This window comes from Schistosoma mansoni (genome assembly GCF_000237925.1).
Source record: "Schistosoma mansoni, WGS project CABG00000000 data, supercontig 0013, strain Puerto Rico, whole genome shotgun sequence".
NCBI classification, from domain to species: domain Eukaryota; kingdom Metazoa; phylum Platyhelminthes; class Trematoda; order Strigeidida; family Schistosomatidae; genus Schistosoma; species Schistosoma mansoni.
The window spans coordinates 740,611-760,647 of record NW_017386025.1 but is presented as its reverse complement, the minus strand read 5'-3'; the positions used below and the strand labels follow the sequence as shown (position 1 = coordinate 760,647).

General features: G+C 33.0%; 1 protein-coding gene across 1 annotated transcript in view; it reads right to left on the bottom strand.

Annotated features, from left to right (window-relative positions):
• Window positions 1–2,917: 2,917 nt before the first annotated feature.
• The window catches only part of Smp_153720 (hypothetical protein), a gene marked incomplete at both ends in the record, with an annotated part of 48,619 nt that continues 31,499 nt past the window's right edge, over window positions 2,918–20,037 (bottom strand). The window contains 12 exons of the mRNA XM_018790837.1: window positions 2,918–2,984; window positions 4,133–4,295; window positions 4,547–4,592; window positions 5,784–6,019; window positions 6,421–6,628; window positions 8,131–8,532; window positions 10,244–10,625; window positions 12,039–12,319; window positions 14,608–14,767; window positions 16,938–17,041; window positions 17,144–17,319; window positions 18,723–18,777. Of these exons, the coding sequence (XP_018645856.1) occupies window positions 2,918–2,984; window positions 4,133–4,295; window positions 4,547–4,592; window positions 5,784–6,019; window positions 6,421–6,628; window positions 8,131–8,532; window positions 10,244–10,625; window positions 12,039–12,319; window positions 14,608–14,767; window positions 16,938–17,041; window positions 17,144–17,319; window positions 18,723–18,777 (2,280 nt within the window). The remainder of the gene's footprint in view (window positions 2,985–4,132; window positions 4,296–4,546; window positions 4,593–5,783; window positions 6,020–6,420; window positions 6,629–8,130; window positions 8,533–10,243; window positions 10,626–12,038; window positions 12,320–14,607; window positions 14,768–16,937; window positions 17,042–17,143; window positions 17,320–18,722; window positions 18,778–20,037) is intronic.

Here is a 20,037-nt window from a genome sequence, read left to right as displayed (position 1 = left end):
CAAACGATGAACCCAAGGAGAAGGTAAATATATGTAAATTTGTGTCAGAATTTGAAGTAAAATTTGATATTAGTATAAACGTCCATACAGTGATAGCTGAGAATGATGACATAAAAGTGTTAATTAATTGCAAAAGATAATCAAATATAAATTTGTATGGGCCACATATAAGTATTGAAAATAACTTGAATCTGAAAAGTCAATTTATTTCAATGTAACACAAGAAATTATGTTTTCAGTGATAAACTTTGGATTCTTAGGAATAAAATGTGTGTGGAAGGAAATAGGAGAGGGGATAAAACGAAAGGAAGTAATGAGTATCTGACGTGTCAAGGGATCAATTATGATAATAATAACAATAGTAATCATAAATATGAACATAAGCGAACTTCAGATATTGATATGAATACAAAATAAATTAGCGAAATCTCAAAGGTTCTACTTTGTTTTACAGTCAATTAGATAGATATCGGACCTTGTTTGTATAAATCCTTTTTAAACACATTAACATTTGATAAGTGACACAATCCACTTTCGGAAAGATAATCATCAAGGAGACGTCTGAACCGGGTCGTAGTTTCACTGCAACGTAGGTTCTCTGGTATTCTGTTCTACATGATTGAGTAGCAAATAACGAAAAAATTCTGGCGTAAGTTTGTGTAGGTTCTCAGAATATTTTTCTTATTGTATAGGTTGTGGGATGATATCATAGAGTACGATTGGGTAAATACCAAAGAGTAAGAAATACCGTTAATAAGCCGGTAGATAAAGATAAGGTTTAATTTGATGCGTCTAATCCAGAGAGGTTCTAATTTGAGTTGTTGACATCTTTGGTGATAATACTTGTTGTCGGAATACCCCAAAACAGCTTCAGGGAACCTCCTTTCAACATCATCAATTTCGATCACATTATTATGCCTGCAATTACTGTAAACTAAAATACCATACATTTTTTGTGTAATAATAATCTTCATTCGATATTATTGAAGTTTATCATTATGAATCCAATGAGCTTTCTAGCTTTAGATACTTGAGATGCAATGTGCTCAGAGAAGTTCAAACTGTTGCTATATCTCAAACCCAGTTCACAAACAGTGTTGATGCGTTTCACTATGTGTTCGTGTGGGACCAGATTAAGGTTACGTCTGCGGCTAATATAAATGAATCCACTTTCGTCAATATTCAGTTGCAGATTGAACGGAACAGTCCATTTGTACAACTTATTTATTTCTTCTTGAATTACTGCTGAAATATAGCTGTCTTTGATGGGAGAAGAGAATGAAAACACCGCTTTCAGGTCATAAGTAAAAGGGAAGGGTTTACCGTATTGAAAGAGAGAACATACGTCATTGGTAAAAAAGAGAAAGAGTAATGGGTCAACCACACTTCCTTGTATAACCCTACTGGTTACATTCACTGGCCTATAGCAGCAAGATCTAAAGCGGATGATTTGGCTATATTACGCCAAACTAGATTTGAACCATGATACAAGGGGATTCTCTATGCCAAATGAAGAAAGTTGTCGAAGTTTGTGTGAGACACTATCGAAAGCCTTACTAAAATCGAAATACGGAATTATCACTGACTGACCAATATCTATTCTCTGGGTAATTTGATCAGAAAATTCCAAGTGCAATGTGGAGCATAAGCGTTTAGTCATTAACCTATGTTGAGACGGCCTAATCAAGCTAGCTGAAAACAAGAATGACACTAGGTGTTTGTGGATGTTTTCCATGATTTTTGATAGCACGAATGTCAAATGAATGGGCCTATAGTTAGCAATATGGTTACATGATCGTATTTTCAATCTAAAGGTGATAAGGGATGTTGTCCATACAGATAGACAAAAGTTTTAAACAGAATAATGGAAATATTAGAGTAAAGCCCGATGTAAGTCTCATTGGAGACAACAGTGATCACTTACGTATTGATAAGTCTTCTTGAATTGGTTTCCTAAGCTCTTCTATAAACCCAGGCCAAATTTACATGCCAACTTGAACATGAGAGGAAAGGCGAGAATTGTGGAGAGTATGCTTCACACCAAGGTTCGTCTATGTACAGAATATTTAGGGTACTTATTGCATTTCCGATGACCTATAGCTTCTGGGACCCTACTAAACATAGTAGCAAGATAGGTAATCATTTAATCAGAAATTTGACACGTAGCTCTTCACTTCCTAGATGTTTCTGAGAAACTCCCATTCAATGGTGATTGGACAGAATGTTTCCTGACGTCTTTAGGGTCCCACTGAGTTTTTTTTGCAGAAATATCATTGTTCCGCACCCTCGATGCGTATGTTTTCTCAATTCATAATATGAAAATTTTCGAGATTTTAGGAGTATTTGGTGGGACTAGAACAAAGGCAGTAATAATTATTTCTCTTTCTTGGCAGAAGCACATACACACTAAGAAACCTGAGCGTCTTAATTGTGTACACGTACAAATAGCGACTGAGGATCCCATTGAATCATTAGTTTATATCTTTATATTTTGATTAAAATTCTCTGTACTACTAAGTATCATTTACAGGCTGCAACGTAAAGAAGCAATTAAGCTACATCATTTTTTATTTAAACACCGAGTTTAGAAGTTCCAAGCTATTTTCGAGAAACACGAGATTGATCTATGACAATAGATAAGGCATGTTCGATAACTATAGACTTGGAATGGAGATCGGTAGTAGAAAAGAATTTTTTAAAAACAGTCTCAAGAATAACAAATATTATAAAAGGTCATTTTCGAATTTCATTTCTTCAAAACTTTACAAAAACAAATAGTAATTTCTGTGTACATGAAAAAGTAATGAACAAAAATACATTTGAAAAGCAATATTTACTATGTAAGTAAATAGTGTTATATACATTTAAAAATAAAACGATGATTTTTTTTGAACTGATGAAAGATGAGAATTCCTTTTTATCGCCCATGTCGTTCTCTTCGTTCTTGGTTAGCTCGTGGCTCCAAACTGAATGGCAGTAATGGGCTAAAATACATCAAGAAAAATGTTAATGTAATGATTGAAATTAAAGTTTTACTTTACACACTCAACTATCTAGAGATAAAAGTATTATATCCTAGTGAAAATTAAAGTACGGGTAACTCCAGAGATCTATTAATGGAATAATATTCTATAAATATTCTTATTGTATAACTATTCAGCAACCAGATTACATATATCTATATTCATCTTATTATAAGCTTCATTTTGATCTATAGATTATTACTATACGATTTACTGTTCTTGAATTATGCCCAGTCGATTAATTATTGTCTCCCACGTTCACAGCCACTTTTTGGCCTGATCATGTACATATGTTATTTCCTATTTCATGGTGTGATGCCATCTGTTTGGCTGGTATATAAACTAAGTATGTTTGAAATAAATGATTTGCATAGCAGAAGCTGTTATTAGTGTTCTGGACTCAACTGGAAGGGCTAGGCGGACAAAGGACCAATAAGAACGCTGGGTTGCTCATACCGGTCGAACGACATTGGCTTGGCACATCACTAAGATCGGATAAGTCGTATTTCGATTGGTGAACAAACCACGTGACAAAAAGCTGGGCATAAATTCACAACAAAAAGTATATAGTAGAAGATGAAACAGTTTCAATAAATTAGAAATGAAATTCAAGAATGATCGTGAGAAGTTGTGATTAGTTGAGATTAACAAGGTTCGAGAGCGAGAAAGATATCACTTATGGTGCTAGATAACGACTGTTCAAATAACGAATTAACTGAATTCGGAAATGTTAAAATTCACCAAATTCTGACCTAGTGATCTGAAAGTAACATGATTGTCACGAAACCTGAAGGTCTTGAGTTTGGTGTTTGACAGGATGGTGAGTAAGCAAGGTTAATTACTTCCAAATGAGGACAATACAAGAATTCAATATTCCTTAGTTTTCAATAATTACCCCCAATTAATGTCAATGAGTGACGAGAATCATCTAAAAAGTGAAACCAATCTTCAAAACCAACTGAAAATACGACATAGGAATGAATTGAGCGATAGAAGATAACTACGGAAAGGACATTGAAGTTAATTATTGAAGCTGCACTACTTATATGGTAAAAAGAACGATAAAATAGTATGCAAAAGTTCAACGTATTCATAAAAAACTTATTTACATAGATCTAGCACCAACAGACCAATTAGGTAAAAGTGACGTAGTATGCAATGGATTAATAGTCGGGATTCTCATACCAAATGGTAAATTTGGCATACTGGATAGATTTACAGTATTATGACTGGAGAAAGCACCACGTACAGTACCGAATCTCGCCCCACGACCTGAATGAAATTTTTAAAAAAATGCTGAGCTATACAATGCATCATGATATGATTGAGATAATAAATAAAAATGCTACATACATGTATTAATAAATTCTGAAAAAAAAGATTATCTAATTGTATAATAAAAACTTATATAAAGTCGATTTACATTGTTTTGGAATGGTTGTGAAAATAGAAATAACCGCAACGAGAAATACAATTTCAGTGTACATATCTTGAATTAACTTCCTATTACAAAATATCCTTACCTCTTATTGCTCTATTATCACGATATTGTCTGGTATGAGTTGTTTCCTAAAATAAAAAAATGTTTAGACATAGATGACAAATTAAAATAACATTCGCGTACAACAACAACAAAAAATTGTGAACTAAACAATGAACGACAAAACGGTTGACTTACAATGTACAGTTCACAATGTCAACTACCCAATGTTTACCAATCCAAAATTATTATTATTACAAACTGGCTTTTCAACCATACAAAAGAACTAAACATGTAATACATAATAAGACTAGAATTCAAACAAGTAGTTGACAGACTGATTTACTTGATATTCAAGTTGCTTTGTTGGCTTAAAAATTCTTATTACTGGAATCAAATCTTAAACAAAAATTCGACAATAAACATACAAAAACCAGTATCCAAATATACAAAATTAAATATGAAAACGATCTGATCTAAAATATATTTAGTATGCCTGAGACTTCATCATAAGTTTGAGATTGTTAGGACATTATGATGATACAAAATCCTTCTGATGTGTGGGCGAGAATGACAATGATTGGTTGTTTTGCTGAGTTAAACATTAGATAGGATGACAGGTGTTATATGTGTCATATATATTCCCCTATCCTGACTGTTATTGATTGACTGTTCTTTGTGTCGGATTTTGGTGTGGAAATATATTGACGTTATAGTCAGGTTAATCTCGTGTTCTTGATCTGAGTTGTGTTGAAGTCCTGTAGAATAGACACTGGGTGGAAAATCTAGTGTATATATTCTTCTAAGGTAAATTAAAGTCCCACATACGTGTAAAAAGTGAAAGGACTGTTATAACACCTTCAAATGTGAAATATGCAAGTTTTCAAATAATCTTATAGCGTGAATTGAATATGATGGGGAAAAATGCTTTCTCGAATAAATTTTAAGAATAAGACTTTATTCATTTCATGTTGTACAAGTTTCAAAAGAATTGAATTACTCTATCAATTCAGGATTTAAACTGTTACAAAACACTCAATATATATTTCTAAAATAGCTATTTTCCCAATAAAATGCTCTAGGATATAAAGTAATCATCAGAACTACTTAGACTTCAAAACAACGCATGCCACATTGTAACGTAAACTTTCTAGCTTATAACACAAACTACTTCAACTTCAAGAGTTCAGCTTAAAAACGATAGGGAATAGATGAACGAAACTAGTTTTGATTACCAAGTAAAAATAATTATAAACATAAACTATGTTCCAAAAAGAAACCCATACTTCAATAATGCCTTCTTCCTTTTCTAATTTCGTAAAATCATCAACGTGTAAACTAGGAGGACGACTTGTATTCAGTGGTCTGGAACGGAACGGATCACCACGAATGCCTGTTACATTCGAATTGAGCTGTCCAATAGTAGATCCCAAAGCGACAGGAGCGGTATTATTCGATGAAGGATTTGATGGGGTTGCATTGCGTAAGATAAAACCTCGACCACGCATTGGTGCAACTGAAATTAAAAAAAACAATAAGTCATTTTATTTAATACCATAATCTTTGGTTACAGTCAAGAATCTTTAGCATGAAATATGTACTGTGATAAATTCCTATTTCATATTTGATGCATACAAATTAGTATAATCGTCCTTCACTTCTTCAAATACGAATAGGAACGAAAGTATACCAATCACTGTTGTAGTTCTGCTTGATTTTTTCAGTATTGCTAGAAGTTGTATTTTATAAGAGAATTCCAAATACGTCACAAGACTAAAATATGGAAAAGGTTAGTTCAAACAAATTGCAAATAAGTAGGAATGAGAATATTATATTCAAGATTGTAACGTACTATAATTCATTTTATACAACAGCCCAAACTGAAACATGTTTTTAATTTTTAAAAAAATTACTCACCAAACTTTTTAAAAGTTGTCCCAGTTTGTATAATTGAAGACTGACCACGTCTACGTTTCTGATGTCTAATGGCTACTTCGCTTGCATCATTTAAATGTCCATATTTCGCTAATTCATCACGAATTCGCATTTTATTACAACTATTTGTTGCAATATCATTTAGATCGCAATGTACTAAGTCATTTTGATATGAAACAGATACTGGAATCTATACAATAAAGTGGATAAAGACGAGAAATTAATGGGATTATTGATTTTCGGACACATGAAAAATTCCAACTAAATTTAGAAGTACATAAAATAAGTTCATGTTCTCTCTTATATTGTGAAGAGAAAAATGAGGGTAACAACAGAGAGCTATGATAGAAGCAGAAAGTAATGGAATACACAGAAATGTAAAATAAAAACTACGGTTATGAAAAAAACCCATCAGACGAACCTTTTTACTCATAGATCTGACTTAATGGTGCGTAACGCTAATACAAAGATGAGCAAGTATGCCTTTCAGGAAGTTAAGTTTTATAAATGATCTTTAATGTCGAGTCCGATATTGCATGAACATAAATCAACCATATATTATAGAATAAAAGATTTTATAACTGTGTTGTCTTTTATGATGGCATTTTTACGATGTATTATATGAAGGAGGATGGATCCAAGTTATTTTACAGTTTACCGGAAAGGAGCTATGAATATTCATCATTTGTTCGTCCCATGTACATTTTCTTTAAACGGATATGTTTACAATACTAACGTTTGTTCATAATGCGAGATACAGAACTCGGGATTTTTACGCGGCGAATCGAGCGGAGTGACATTCATGGAAACTTTTCAGTTAACCATCAACGTTACAACCTTTGCCTTAAACGATGAAAATGTTATCAAAATATCTACCATATACGCTAAAAAAATTTCTAGGGTACCGTTTTCGGCAAAATATAACGTACAAGTACGCAATTATTTATTCTATATCATATATTTGGCCATGATCATGCAGTATTGGACTCAGAACCCAAAATGATTGATAAAATTAAACTTAATTTAGTGAAAGATTCATGCAAATATCACCTTTGCATTCCAGAAGCATTTTTGATACGCGTCATCAAGTCAGATTTTTGAGTACAATAACAGTTTGTAAGATTGCTTTCTTTGTCACAACCTTGTTTAAAAAGACAAATATTAGTCTACATAGTGCTATCACATTTCATTGTGTGAATTAATTATTGACAGAGTCAATGGTTTAGATTTATGAACATTAACGTTCATGAAAAGAAAATTTTATAAACTGAAGTTTCTAGAGCAGTGAATGTAAAATCAATTTTAAAACCTATCCTATAACAGATGAAGATCTTGTGTTCAATCTTGAGTGAATCAAACTAACACGAAACAATTATACAATGTCTCACGCTTCTCACCCAATAGTTTCTCAGATAATTTCGGTTCATGATAAAAATTAACTACAACTATGCAAAGTTTTTGACGAAAACATTTAAGTAATCTGTTATTTTAACAGAATGTTATCCCTAGAGTGTATAAACAATAGGTACAATATGTACAAATGACAATGAAAATTAGATAAACAAATTGTAAGTAACATGAAACATATCGTCGTAATAATCACCATTTCATTATAACATCCAGCGTGACTAATAACTATAGAGACATATCATAATAATAGCAATAATAGTAAGAAAAAAAACTATCATTTACCTGATGACCAATATATTTCGACCCACTTAAAGGTAATTCCATATCAATATCTTCCGAAATCTTATCATATGCAGTTGAAAAATTTTCACACAAATATTTCATTGATTGATTCTGTGTCTTTTCCATATTTTTACCATCTAAGTTTAGTTTTACAAATTTTTTCTGATGATCTCGTATTAATACACTCAATGATTGAGCATTCGGTAATTTTGATCTTAATTTGTACATACTTAATTCATCTGACGTAGAATCTTCATTTATTCTAGTTGTCTCTACTAACCTTGCAGTAGAAGTGGTTAACTCTTTTAATTCAGGTATATCATATTCATGAGATAATAAGGATAAAAGATTTTTCATGCTACTTCTTAAATATTCCAGTGATGGTTCATCGTCAGCTAACATCTGAGGAAAAATGTTCAAAGAAAATGACGAAATGGATATAAATGGCACAACTTTATGTGCTATAGGGAAGAAAGTGAGTTGTTTACGATAGTTGGTTATGTGATACACAGTTATTTAAACCCAATCGTTCGATAGAGAGTCAAATATAGACCAGAACAAAAGATTATTAACACAAACATAATACAAAACACTTAGCGAGTGGTAGCAAAAGTAGGGACGAATTTTACAAAATAAGATAGACTGTTATATTTAGTATGACTGGATATATCTGTCTTTCAACGTTGATCAATTACTGGCCCTTAATAATTATATCACCCATCACCATTGCAAACGGTTTCGAATATCGGACTGTGATTTATTTGCATGAGTTTTAGTTATATTTTTACTACTACAACCTATCCGTTTTAAACTATGGTAGAAAACTCAGGATTAACGTTAGTGCCCTACTACTAGAAAGGTGACAGTCAAAATCAACTGTTCAGTCAAAATGTATATCATCTGTAATAAATAATCATATAAAAATTTCACTAGAATTCAGTTGCATGGCTTTAGTCACTTTTATCAGTGTAACATTTTAATCAATTCATGTTATGATGTGACAGTCGGCTAGCACCATTAATAATATGTGTTTCGATTCCAACCTGGTAGGACTAGATTGGTCACAATTCCCCATTAGGACGTCAGAAATCCTTCTCAAAAGCAGTCCACTAGTGAGTCTCGAAACTCCAGAATGTTAGGATTCTGAAGAGATTGTGAATGAGTAGTAATGAAGTCATGAATTAGAATAAAGTAGTTGTGAAGAATTCATCAATCTCGATTTATGAAGTTGAAGCAATAAATTTACACAGATATGCAATAAGTATATAAAACGTTGTGCAGATGTGTAGAGGTCTAGTCAGTTACACATTGAATCATTACAAGAACGAGAACTGAGCAAGAGAAATTTTGAGAACATGAAGATTGGTACCGAAAGTACTAAAAAAACTAAACTCACTACATGGTAAGTAATTTATAAGACCTATGTGCTATGTCCCGATAATAATAATGAATGGTAACTTTTGGGATCCATTTATGGACAATTATTATGCGTATATTTTTATCTTATAGTTGTTAAATGACTAAACTATTCATATTCATGTCTCCCTTATTATGAGCATTATTTTGACCTATAGACTATTATTATACGATTTACCATTCTTGAGTTATCTCCAGGCTATTAATTACTGTCTCTTAAATTTACAGCTACATTTGGCTAAATCTTGTTGTTATATGTTGGTACGATGTGGTCTGTCTGGTTGGTATATGAACCCAGTATGCTTGAACTAAATGATTCATGTTGCAGAGGTTGTTATTGGTGTTTTGGACTTAACTGGCTGGGCTAAGCAGAAAGCAGGACCGATAAGGACTGTAGACTGCTCGTACATGTTTAATGCGTCAATGGTCCGATCGATAAATCACTGCTTTCTAATTGGCGGAATCATCACGTTATACATTAACAGGGAACACAGGTCACAAGATATAACAATATGAAAAATCGTGTAGGTAGAAGAAGCTGATAGTGTAACAAAAATAGAAGCGAGAAGTATTGAAGTCAATGGAGAGATGAAGTGATTTGTTGATGTACTGTTGAGTTATGCAGAGGTGTATAGAAATGTAATAAAAAATTAGAGCAACGATTGAAAACCTCATAATAAGCAGATATAATACTAACCTCTAATAATGCATGAAGATCTCGAACAGGCTTGCCCTGATCTCCACCTCCAGACCAACCCAATAACTCACGAACACGTTCACCAGAAATATGAAGTTGTCTGGTGAATAAATTAACTGTTCTATTTACATATTTATCATCTATTTGAACACCTAGTGATGCGCTATCGAATTCTTCGCATTCATTCCAATTTATGCATTTGGACATAAAAGTTAGTGGTAATGTACTGTGACCTGTTAACAGTGATTGAATCAATCGTAAACAACCAGTCAATGTGGCCTGACAATCTGGATTATCTGCACTAAAACTATCGTTAACACGTTGAACTAAATTAGCAAATAAATGCTGACCATTATTAAATGCAGTAGAGCTATCCAGTGATCTATAAAACAGAATTGTTGTATAGTAAATAAAAAATATTATAATTACAATGTAAACAGAATTAGACTATCGTAAACAAATAATTTCTGCATCAACCAACGATTGGATAAAATGTTACTTTCTTGTTTAACTGTTTCGATATGTAATTCAATAAGCGGGTGAAGTATCATGTTAACCGTTTTGATTTACACCTTTGTCTGTGTGAGAGGGCCGCAAAGTGATAATTGGTAGAGTAAAATTCAGAACTTGAGTTTAATGGTTTGAACTAATAAGTTTTGACTTTACCACCTAATCCAACTTACTTTAGCCAAATGAGTAATATACATCATTACTCCTATGTTAAAAAGCTGAGTCGGTTGCTGAATTCCATTATATACTTGGATGATATAAACTGCAAAATTCTAAGGTAAGTTATATAGCATACGAAACATGAACTTCTTAAGTATATGCTGAATGATACTTAATACTAGAAAATAGAGATTGAATTATGAAACCAGTTATACAATCATCTGTATATACAGAGAGAATAATTATATTCCATTGATGGTTTTAAACAAACCTAGATATACTAACAAGTCAACGTTCATGATTCGGAGTTTTGAGATTGTTAAGTACACACAAATACTGATTGGTTTATATTGTAATGGTACTTATATTATACTACTAAACAAAGTTATTCTTCTTGAACAGATTTTAAACCAGAAAAATTAGATAAATTATCCGAATGTCGTTCGTTGATTTGTACATTTTTGCCTATATCCTTGTTAAATAGTATTAACCGTATTCAAATTATTTCTGTACAGTTAATTATTAGCATTCACCATTATATTCTTTCATAAACGTTTACCATATATCTGTATTTACCTGAGTATTGGATTGGTCTAACTACTTTTTAACCTGACCATATAAACTGGATCACATCTAATCTTTCTATCCATTTAGATTGTATGTTTTGTTTCCTCATATAAATGCTTAAAATAAATGAATTCTCAACACTACTTATGTTAAACAATTTACACCATCTTTGTTTTCGTATTCGTTACACAAGGGTTAGCAAATACATGAAGTTAATTAGGATCCATATCTGATTAATGGAGTCAGATGCATCAAGTACAATATACTAACCGAATGATAAATATTATGTAAGCTATTTCTTGAAAAAATGGTCAACAAGAAAGCAAACTGTCAGTGTAGTTTACATTTTCAGCTAACAAAATATTAGACCTGATAAAAGTAGACTTCTAAATCGGTATGAAAAATGCTTGTTTTCGAAAATACTTAACACCGGTGGTGAATAATGCAGCTTAATATTTATTACTAAACAAAAAAAAACCAAAAAAAGGCGAAAAAAAACTATCATTTATGAAAATATAATGAAAGAATTTCCTTTTCTTTTAAATCAAAATAATCTTACTCTTTAACTATAACGAAACCTGGATCATGTTCGGTGATTATGATCAACGGATCTAGTGCAGATGGTAAAGTAGTCATATCTCTATCAGGATGATTAATATGTTTGATAAGTATAAGGACTAATTCTTTGAGTAAATTTAAATCTGGTAAATTATCCGCCAGAAACTGTGCTTCATCTTCATCACTATTAAAATCATCTGAACATTTGACATCACTGTTATTAGTGTACTTTGTAATACTTGTTGTTGATAATTTCACATCAACAAGAAGACTAAGGCATTGCTAAAATAATTCATTAAAAAAAATAATGATATCAGGAAATATTCGTCGAGGAGATTTGTATAAGAAATGTTTTACAATCTATCACAAATAAAAATGAATTTCACATATGAATCAATGATAACCAGTCAGTCAGTCACAACGTAGAACTTCGTACGTACGTACATCAGTTCGAATTGCCATACCACATTAGCACAGAGATGCAGTTGTCAATTCAAATCCCATAGTGGTAGAAGTAGTAAGAGTATAAGCATTATGTGAAAGATTAGGGTTTGAAGATGTTATTCAAGGAGTATCATTCAGTGAAATAAATTTGGAAAGAGAAAAAGGATAGGGACATGAGGAATTCAGAAGATTAGAATTTGGTAGAACACAAAGAGTGGATGCACCTTCGCCATTGCAAACGATTTTGAGCCATGTCATTCAAGGTCTCTAACCATCGGTTGCTATCATCTCGCGAATCCCAACCAGGTAGTCTACACCTACCAACATGGTTCAGTCCAATTGTCAGTGACTTCATGAATTTGTGCCACGTTTTGGTCTGACCGCCCCTAGCTTTCTTCCAACCTACTCCTACACCATAAAACATTGCACGTCGAGGCAGTCGATGGTTGGGCATCCGTAACACGTATCCCAGTCATCTCAACTGATGAAGTTTCACTACTTCATCAGTCGATTTGCCATCCTTACCTAGTACCCGTTTCCTAACAACTGCATCACTTACCCGGTGGTCCCAGGATATACGAGCAATGCTTCGAAGACACCTATGATCGAACACTGGTAGCCTACGAATATCCTCTACTCTTACCGGCCATGTGATAAATGGATAATATCAACAGGCGTATAAGAGTTTATCAGTTTAGTGATACTTAAAATTTAACCCTAGACATTTAAAAGCAGTGTGTTGTTAGTTTTCGGTTAGAATGATATATAAAGAACAGAAACAGAAGTTATTTCCCTGATAAACATAGAGAAACAGATGTTACATAAATAGATTTTGAAAGAAAACCAACATGATCTCTTGAAGTAAACCGTTAAGAATATAATGCAAAGGACATCAACACTGAGATCGAAACTAAGAACAAGTATATAAACAGTGTCCAATTATTCAGCGTTAAATTTAGAATTTCTCATTAAACTTACTATGTAAACTATCATATGAATGTTTGTGTAAAAAATAATAATAAACCTTATAGAAAATAAATTACTGAGTCGATATTATACAATGGAAATAATGTGAGAACAAAATTGTTACATTACAATAACCATTTCTTAGTGCATGTTGATGATGCTGTCTAGAAAGATAATGAAATCTTCATAACTAAACTATTCACTGAACAACCAAGTACTAAATTTAGGGGAAATTAGTTTTAAAACTCATATGATGATTTCAGTTGAAGTTTATTCATTAATTTGCAGTGTGTTTCATTTGTATCAACCTAGTGTAAAGTTAGTTTATATTATTTTCGATCCATTTTGATATGTAATTAGTACACTGTGGTCTTAAGTTCAAGTGACGATTGCTCAGTCGGATAAATTTTGTAATTAATAGTCAATGAATAAGCTATACATAACTGAATTAACTTAAATGTAACTAAATTCAACATCTCAGATCCTGACAAATACACGTTTCTTGAAAGACTTTCTTTCTCCCTTATCCATAGAGCGAGAGACAACTGTTAAAGTGTTGTGTATTAGTCGTTCAGATTGTCCAGTACGCATAGATCATGTTCCGTATAAGAAGAATCTCTCAAACATTTCCAATTCGAAATTACATTACCCTATTCCAATTCAAAACATGAGAGGAACTGATATGTACTTTAGTAGCACACCCACACTTGTGTGTAACTAACTGATAAATATTAATTTTCTACATCAAAACTAGTCGTCTAAAATGCAGTGTAAGCGTGAGATTCCTAAATGATAAACTGGATTACAATGGATATTTAGTTCGCTATACCAATTTAGAAACTTGAAAAGGTCATTCTTTTAGATTAATTTCATGAGCATTACATTTGCCATAACATCGTTCAATATTCCCCCAGTTTCATACAACACCATAATGAATAACTTTAGACTATATGTAGTCATTTGTTTATATCACAGGTGACAATCACTATTTTGACAAGTATATAATAATTGTTCAATTAAACGCTAGCATAAGAAAGTGAAAATCAACTAGATGATATGCAATTCATCATCACTAAGCTAATAGTTCCAGGATTGAACAATTACATAACCAAGTTAATTAAAATATTATTAATTCAAAGTATTTAATGAATTAAACGTACAAGGAGTTTAATTTGAACAGAGATGCATGAAGTTTTATCAGAATAATCCGACAAAACTGAGTCGACAACATTTAGGAAATTCTGTCGACGAATATTTCCAGATGATGAAGGTTCTGGACTAGAGGCAGCGTCCTTGGAATTCTCAGATTGATGATTGACCCTAATGAAGTTGGAAAAAGTAACATAAAATTACAGTAACCCGAAAAACAATGGGAATGTCTAACATCACAGTGAGAATTATTGCTAAATATAATTTCGCTAAACGATATTTTTAAACAAAATAACATAACAGTAGATCCCACTAGTCAACAAAAATAAAATCTAAAACCTAGTATCTAAAATGAAGTAATGGGTATTGTAATTGTGGATCGAAAATATTCCTAGAGCGATTTTGATGTTGGTTTGTTCTCTGAGCTGGTTGGTTTGGTCGTGGAGCTTTCATCGTCCTTCTGAACGATATCATCAGCACAAACTTCGGGTAGAAGTGAAGTGTTTGAATTTCTCCACATGTGATTCACAGCTTGTCCTCTGCACCTCGATGTTGATTGGTTCTTATTGACCTTAAATCTGTCATTATTTCTTTGTTTTGGTTGTATCTCCTATTGGTTTGATTTTTGTTCCTATGCTCCTGCATAATTTTCTTGATTGGTTGATAGATTGGATTGATTTCAATATGTTTGTTTATTGCTGATTGACCTGAGTGCCAAGCTTCTAAAAATTCTCTGGTATTTTTGGAATTGCCTCTGTCCAAAATCTGCACATTTTCCCAGTCGAATGTATGTCCGTAGTTGCCTAAGTGTATTGATATGAGTGAAGAAATGTCGTGGCGTTTGACTGCTAATTGGTGTTCATGTAGGCGAAGATGCAGGGGGCGTCCGCTTTGTCCAATATAGTGTTTGTTGCAGTTGGTACAATTTATCTTGTAGATGATGTTTGTTTTGTCCTCTTTTGCCATTTCATCTTTTGGTTTGCATAAGATTGAGTGGAGGGACTTTGTTAGTTTGTGGGCTACACCTATTCCGAATGTTTTCAGCAGCCTTGTTGTCGTTTCCGATATGCCCTTTATGTATGGTAGGGTGATCCTTTTGTTGATTTTTATACTTGATTTCGTTTCTGATGGTGTGTGCGACTGGTATTTTCTGATGAAATTGATTGGATAGCCGTTCTTTTGAAGAATGGTTTTCAGGTGTTTTTCTTCATTTTTTTCGTGCTGTGATTGTATTGCAGTGTGTTCTCGCCCTCTTGAACAAAGTTTGTACACAGTTGATTTTATGAGTTCTTGGGTTGTTGCTATTGTAGTTGAGAATTTGATCGGTGTGGGTCGGCTTCCTGTGCACTTGAGTCTCTAGTTTTCCTGTGTCAGTTCTGGTGACTAATACATCTAAGAATGGTAACTTGTTGTCCGACTCTTGTTCCATTGTTAACTTGATGTCGTTGAAGACGTTGTTGATCTGCTTTTAGGTGTTTTCTAGTTCCTCCTTTTTGACGATGACGAATGTGTCGTCTACATAACGAATCCAAATTTTTGGTTTGATCACTGGTAGAATTGTGGTTTCTAGTCATTGCATTACTGCTTCCGCGATAAGTCCTGATATTGGTGATTCCATTGGTGTCCCTTTTGTTTGTTTGTAGATTTTGTTATTGCATTGGAAATATGTTGTTAGACATAGATCTATGAGTTCAAGTAGGCTTTGACTTTGAAGTTTCGTGTATTTCGCGAGGTTTTCGTCGTTGGTTAGAAGCAAGGACAGAGTTTCTTTTGCTAAGTTTGGTTCAATTGAAGTGAATAGTGCTGTTACATCGAAGGATATCATTAGTTCGTCGTCGTTGATTTGAATGTTCCTAATCTGATCAAGGAATTGTGTGGCTGATTTGATGGAGTGGTTCGACGAATCTACTAAATGTTTCAGAATTCTTGAGATTTCTCTTGATAAATTGTACGTTGGTGTTCCTGGTAGTGCTACAATTGGACGTAGTGGGATGTTTGGTTTGTGTATCTTTGGTCTGCCGTAGAACCGAGGGAGTACTGGTCCATTAGATTTCATTCTCCATTGATCTTGCTTCGTTATTTCTCCTGCTTTGACGAGTTTGTTTAAAGTTTTTGAAATGCGATTGTCTAGTTTTTTGACTGGATTTATGTCCATCGGTTTGTATGTACTTTTGTCCTGGAGTATTTCCTCGGCTTTATTGATGTATTCTTCTTTGTCCATAATCACCGTGGTGCGTCCTTTGTCTGCTGGAACGATGACAATATCTTTTCTGGTTCAGAACCAGAACACAGTAATTAAAGCCTAGTAGTGAGAAACAACAAAATAATAGAAACAACTTACGATTGATGACGCAATGCATCTAATACAGCATACCGATAAAGTGGTATTTTAAGTAGAATGAACAACATAGATAATGCAGCATTCAATTCAGTAGATTCGATTTGCTTTATCGAAAATTTCATTAAATTTGCATTATTACTGCTATAATTATTATTAGTAGTAGTAATGTTTTTTGTACTATTATTGAATTGTGGGTTTATTGTAACAGGTGAATCGGTCATAGAATTAGCTTGCCAAGAACTAATTCCTAAATCCTGTTGTGATGTTAATCGTGGATCAAGTATAGGTTGTGGATTTAATAATAATTTTGTACTAGGAGCATTTAATTCACTAATTGAATCATTATATTTATTCATTGAAGATGATGAAGATAAACTGTCAACTGTTTTTGAACTGAATACCGAAAATAAACAATTTAATTAGTTAATATTAGTGAGATAATGACGAATATCAGGGAAACAGAAAAATAAGACCTGGGAAAAATTGCTTAGAAGTAGGCTTAAAGATAAAGACAATAAAACAAGGATATGGTGGCAACCTATGAATCCATCAACTTTTAATTTGTGTTCACTGGTGCAAAATACCAGGTTGACACATTAAAGATTGAAGACATTAAGTGACATGGTTCAAAATTAATCATAGTGGTGGTACAGTTGTATTCATAGTAGCTCTTTCATATAATTCCATTTCACATTGTATATTATTATTTTTATTTCATTCCTTCTAAGCTACGTTTCTAAGTTTAGCTTTCCATTGTAATTTAGATAATTAATTCACTCTCTTAAGCTCCTCAAATAGCTGATTGCTTCTCTTATTATACTGGTATGAAGCGTAGCAACTTAGAGCAATGCATAATCGTGAAAGGTTAGATGTTTTCTAGAATGGAAAAGTAAGGAACGATTAAAAGTTGTCGCACGCTTCACATCAGCACAATAAAAAAGACCGAAACGAAATAAAGAAAATAATCTGAAAACAACTAACGGAATTAAGCTAAACTTTGACAACACAGGTCAGTAACAGACTGTCGCATCATAAAAGACCTTGTGAAGAAGTTTGCTTGATTTTCTTATTGTCAGATTGAGCTTGAGGATCAACTGGTAATTCTAAATCATTATTCTACTACTCTGATTACAATTTAAAAAGATAGAGAATCTAACCCAATTGGTCATCAACCCGAAATTTAGAGAAAAACATTCGAGCGACTAAGAGAATAACGACACACTGTGTTACAAAATGTACATATATAAGCTAAGAGTAGTTCATGTCATAAAAATACTAAGTTATAAGTAACATTCTTAAGTGTAGACTAAATAGATAATCAGTAGAACTAAGGCCCAGGTGACTGCTCGAACACCTGGGCTATCTATTTCTGTCATCTAGATAGTTCAACAACTTATCTAATTTTCTTTGTTTTAATACATAATTATGGCTATTAATCGCATAACCTATTCAGGTGCGTTTCTGGAGAGCGTATAACCTTTCGTTGTACAAGTTACAAAAGACCCAATCATAGACATCGTGGTTGCTGACAATATACATCGAAAAGAATATACATTATTCAGATGTCGATTCTTGAAATGCTAACTTCCAACTAGCGATCACTCAATATTTGTCGTCAGGATCGACCAAGAAGTAAGAAATGGAAACTTGTTGAAATACTTTATGCTAAAAATTCTATATCATACCAAAAATATAATATTGAATAAAGCTAATAATAATAATAATCATAATGATAATAATAATAATACCATAAATTCTCGATATTATCTCCATCATTTATTGTACTTTCTGTTGATTGTTTTTCTTGTTTTTCAGTTTCATTTATTATTTGATTTCTAATCTTAAATATAAACAGATAGATAAATATAGAGACGAATGGATGGATTTTTTAATAAAAAAAAGTAAATGATAATGGACAAAAGTGGGTCAGTCATAGGCAAAAAGTGAAACAATTAAAACAGCATATACTGCGACAATCGGATAAATTATTTAAGGTAACCTTTAGTTGACAAGCCGATTTTAGATAATCGAGAACATTTGTGCCATGGGTGAATAAGTTTGATGAATTTCCTTTTTCTGAACTGTAAGGTTTAATCATGCTCCTTAATATCTCAATTGCCATTGGCAGGGTTGTCAAAATTAAACTATCCAGCTTAGAGAATGAAATGCCATCAAAATGATCCTTGTGTATGAAACTTGGATCACGAAATGATTTCCATCAACCAATTGGCCAATGTTATCCTGGACAATCTGGTCATTTGTTAGTTTCTTCCTGAAACAAGAATAGTTTAACGAGTGGATAGTGTAGTTGGTTATATAATCAACACTAACTTGTATTAGAGTTGATCAATACACTCGTTGAGAATGAAAGTTATATGTATTTACATTTTGATAACTGTAGTCTAGTTTGTAGAATCCCAAGGTAATAACTGGAGTTTGTGGTATACATTCGACTGCTTTCTAAAGCAAGGTGGACAGAGAGAGAGAGAGAGAGAGAGTGAAATAGAAAACGCTAACTCAGTAGTTGAAAATACACAGCTTCAACAACCATCACAATCTATCGCTCTATCCTTTGAATATCGTAATATTTAAAAAGAATTATAACCCAGAAAAAATATGATAAAATATTATTATATAGTTATAGAATTTTAAACTATATATAAACGTGTGAAACACACTTGTTTTTAGAAATAAAATATTTTCAATTTCACAAGGGGGTTTTGTGGAGATTTTAGTAATATTATATAGTTAAGATCACGAGTCAATTAAAGCTAGACCACCATGGAAAACCTGGAAGCACTGGACGGCCGTTTCGTCCTATTGTGGGACTCCTCAGCAGCGCGCATCCATGATCCCGCCTCGCGGGATAATGATCATATGCTCACTGGTGACTGGCTCCATGAGGTAATTCCTGGAGTTCTAGTGAGAAGTCGTGGCTAGTGGAGCTAATTAATGTCGGGTAGAGACAGGTTTCTACCTCAGTACAATGGAAGCTCGTCGCGCAATTTCGTGGATTGGTTGAGGTTAGACATTAACACTGCTGGATGCCGGCTCAGTGGTTAAGTGCTCTGGCGCGAGAATGGTAGGTCCTGTGTTCGAA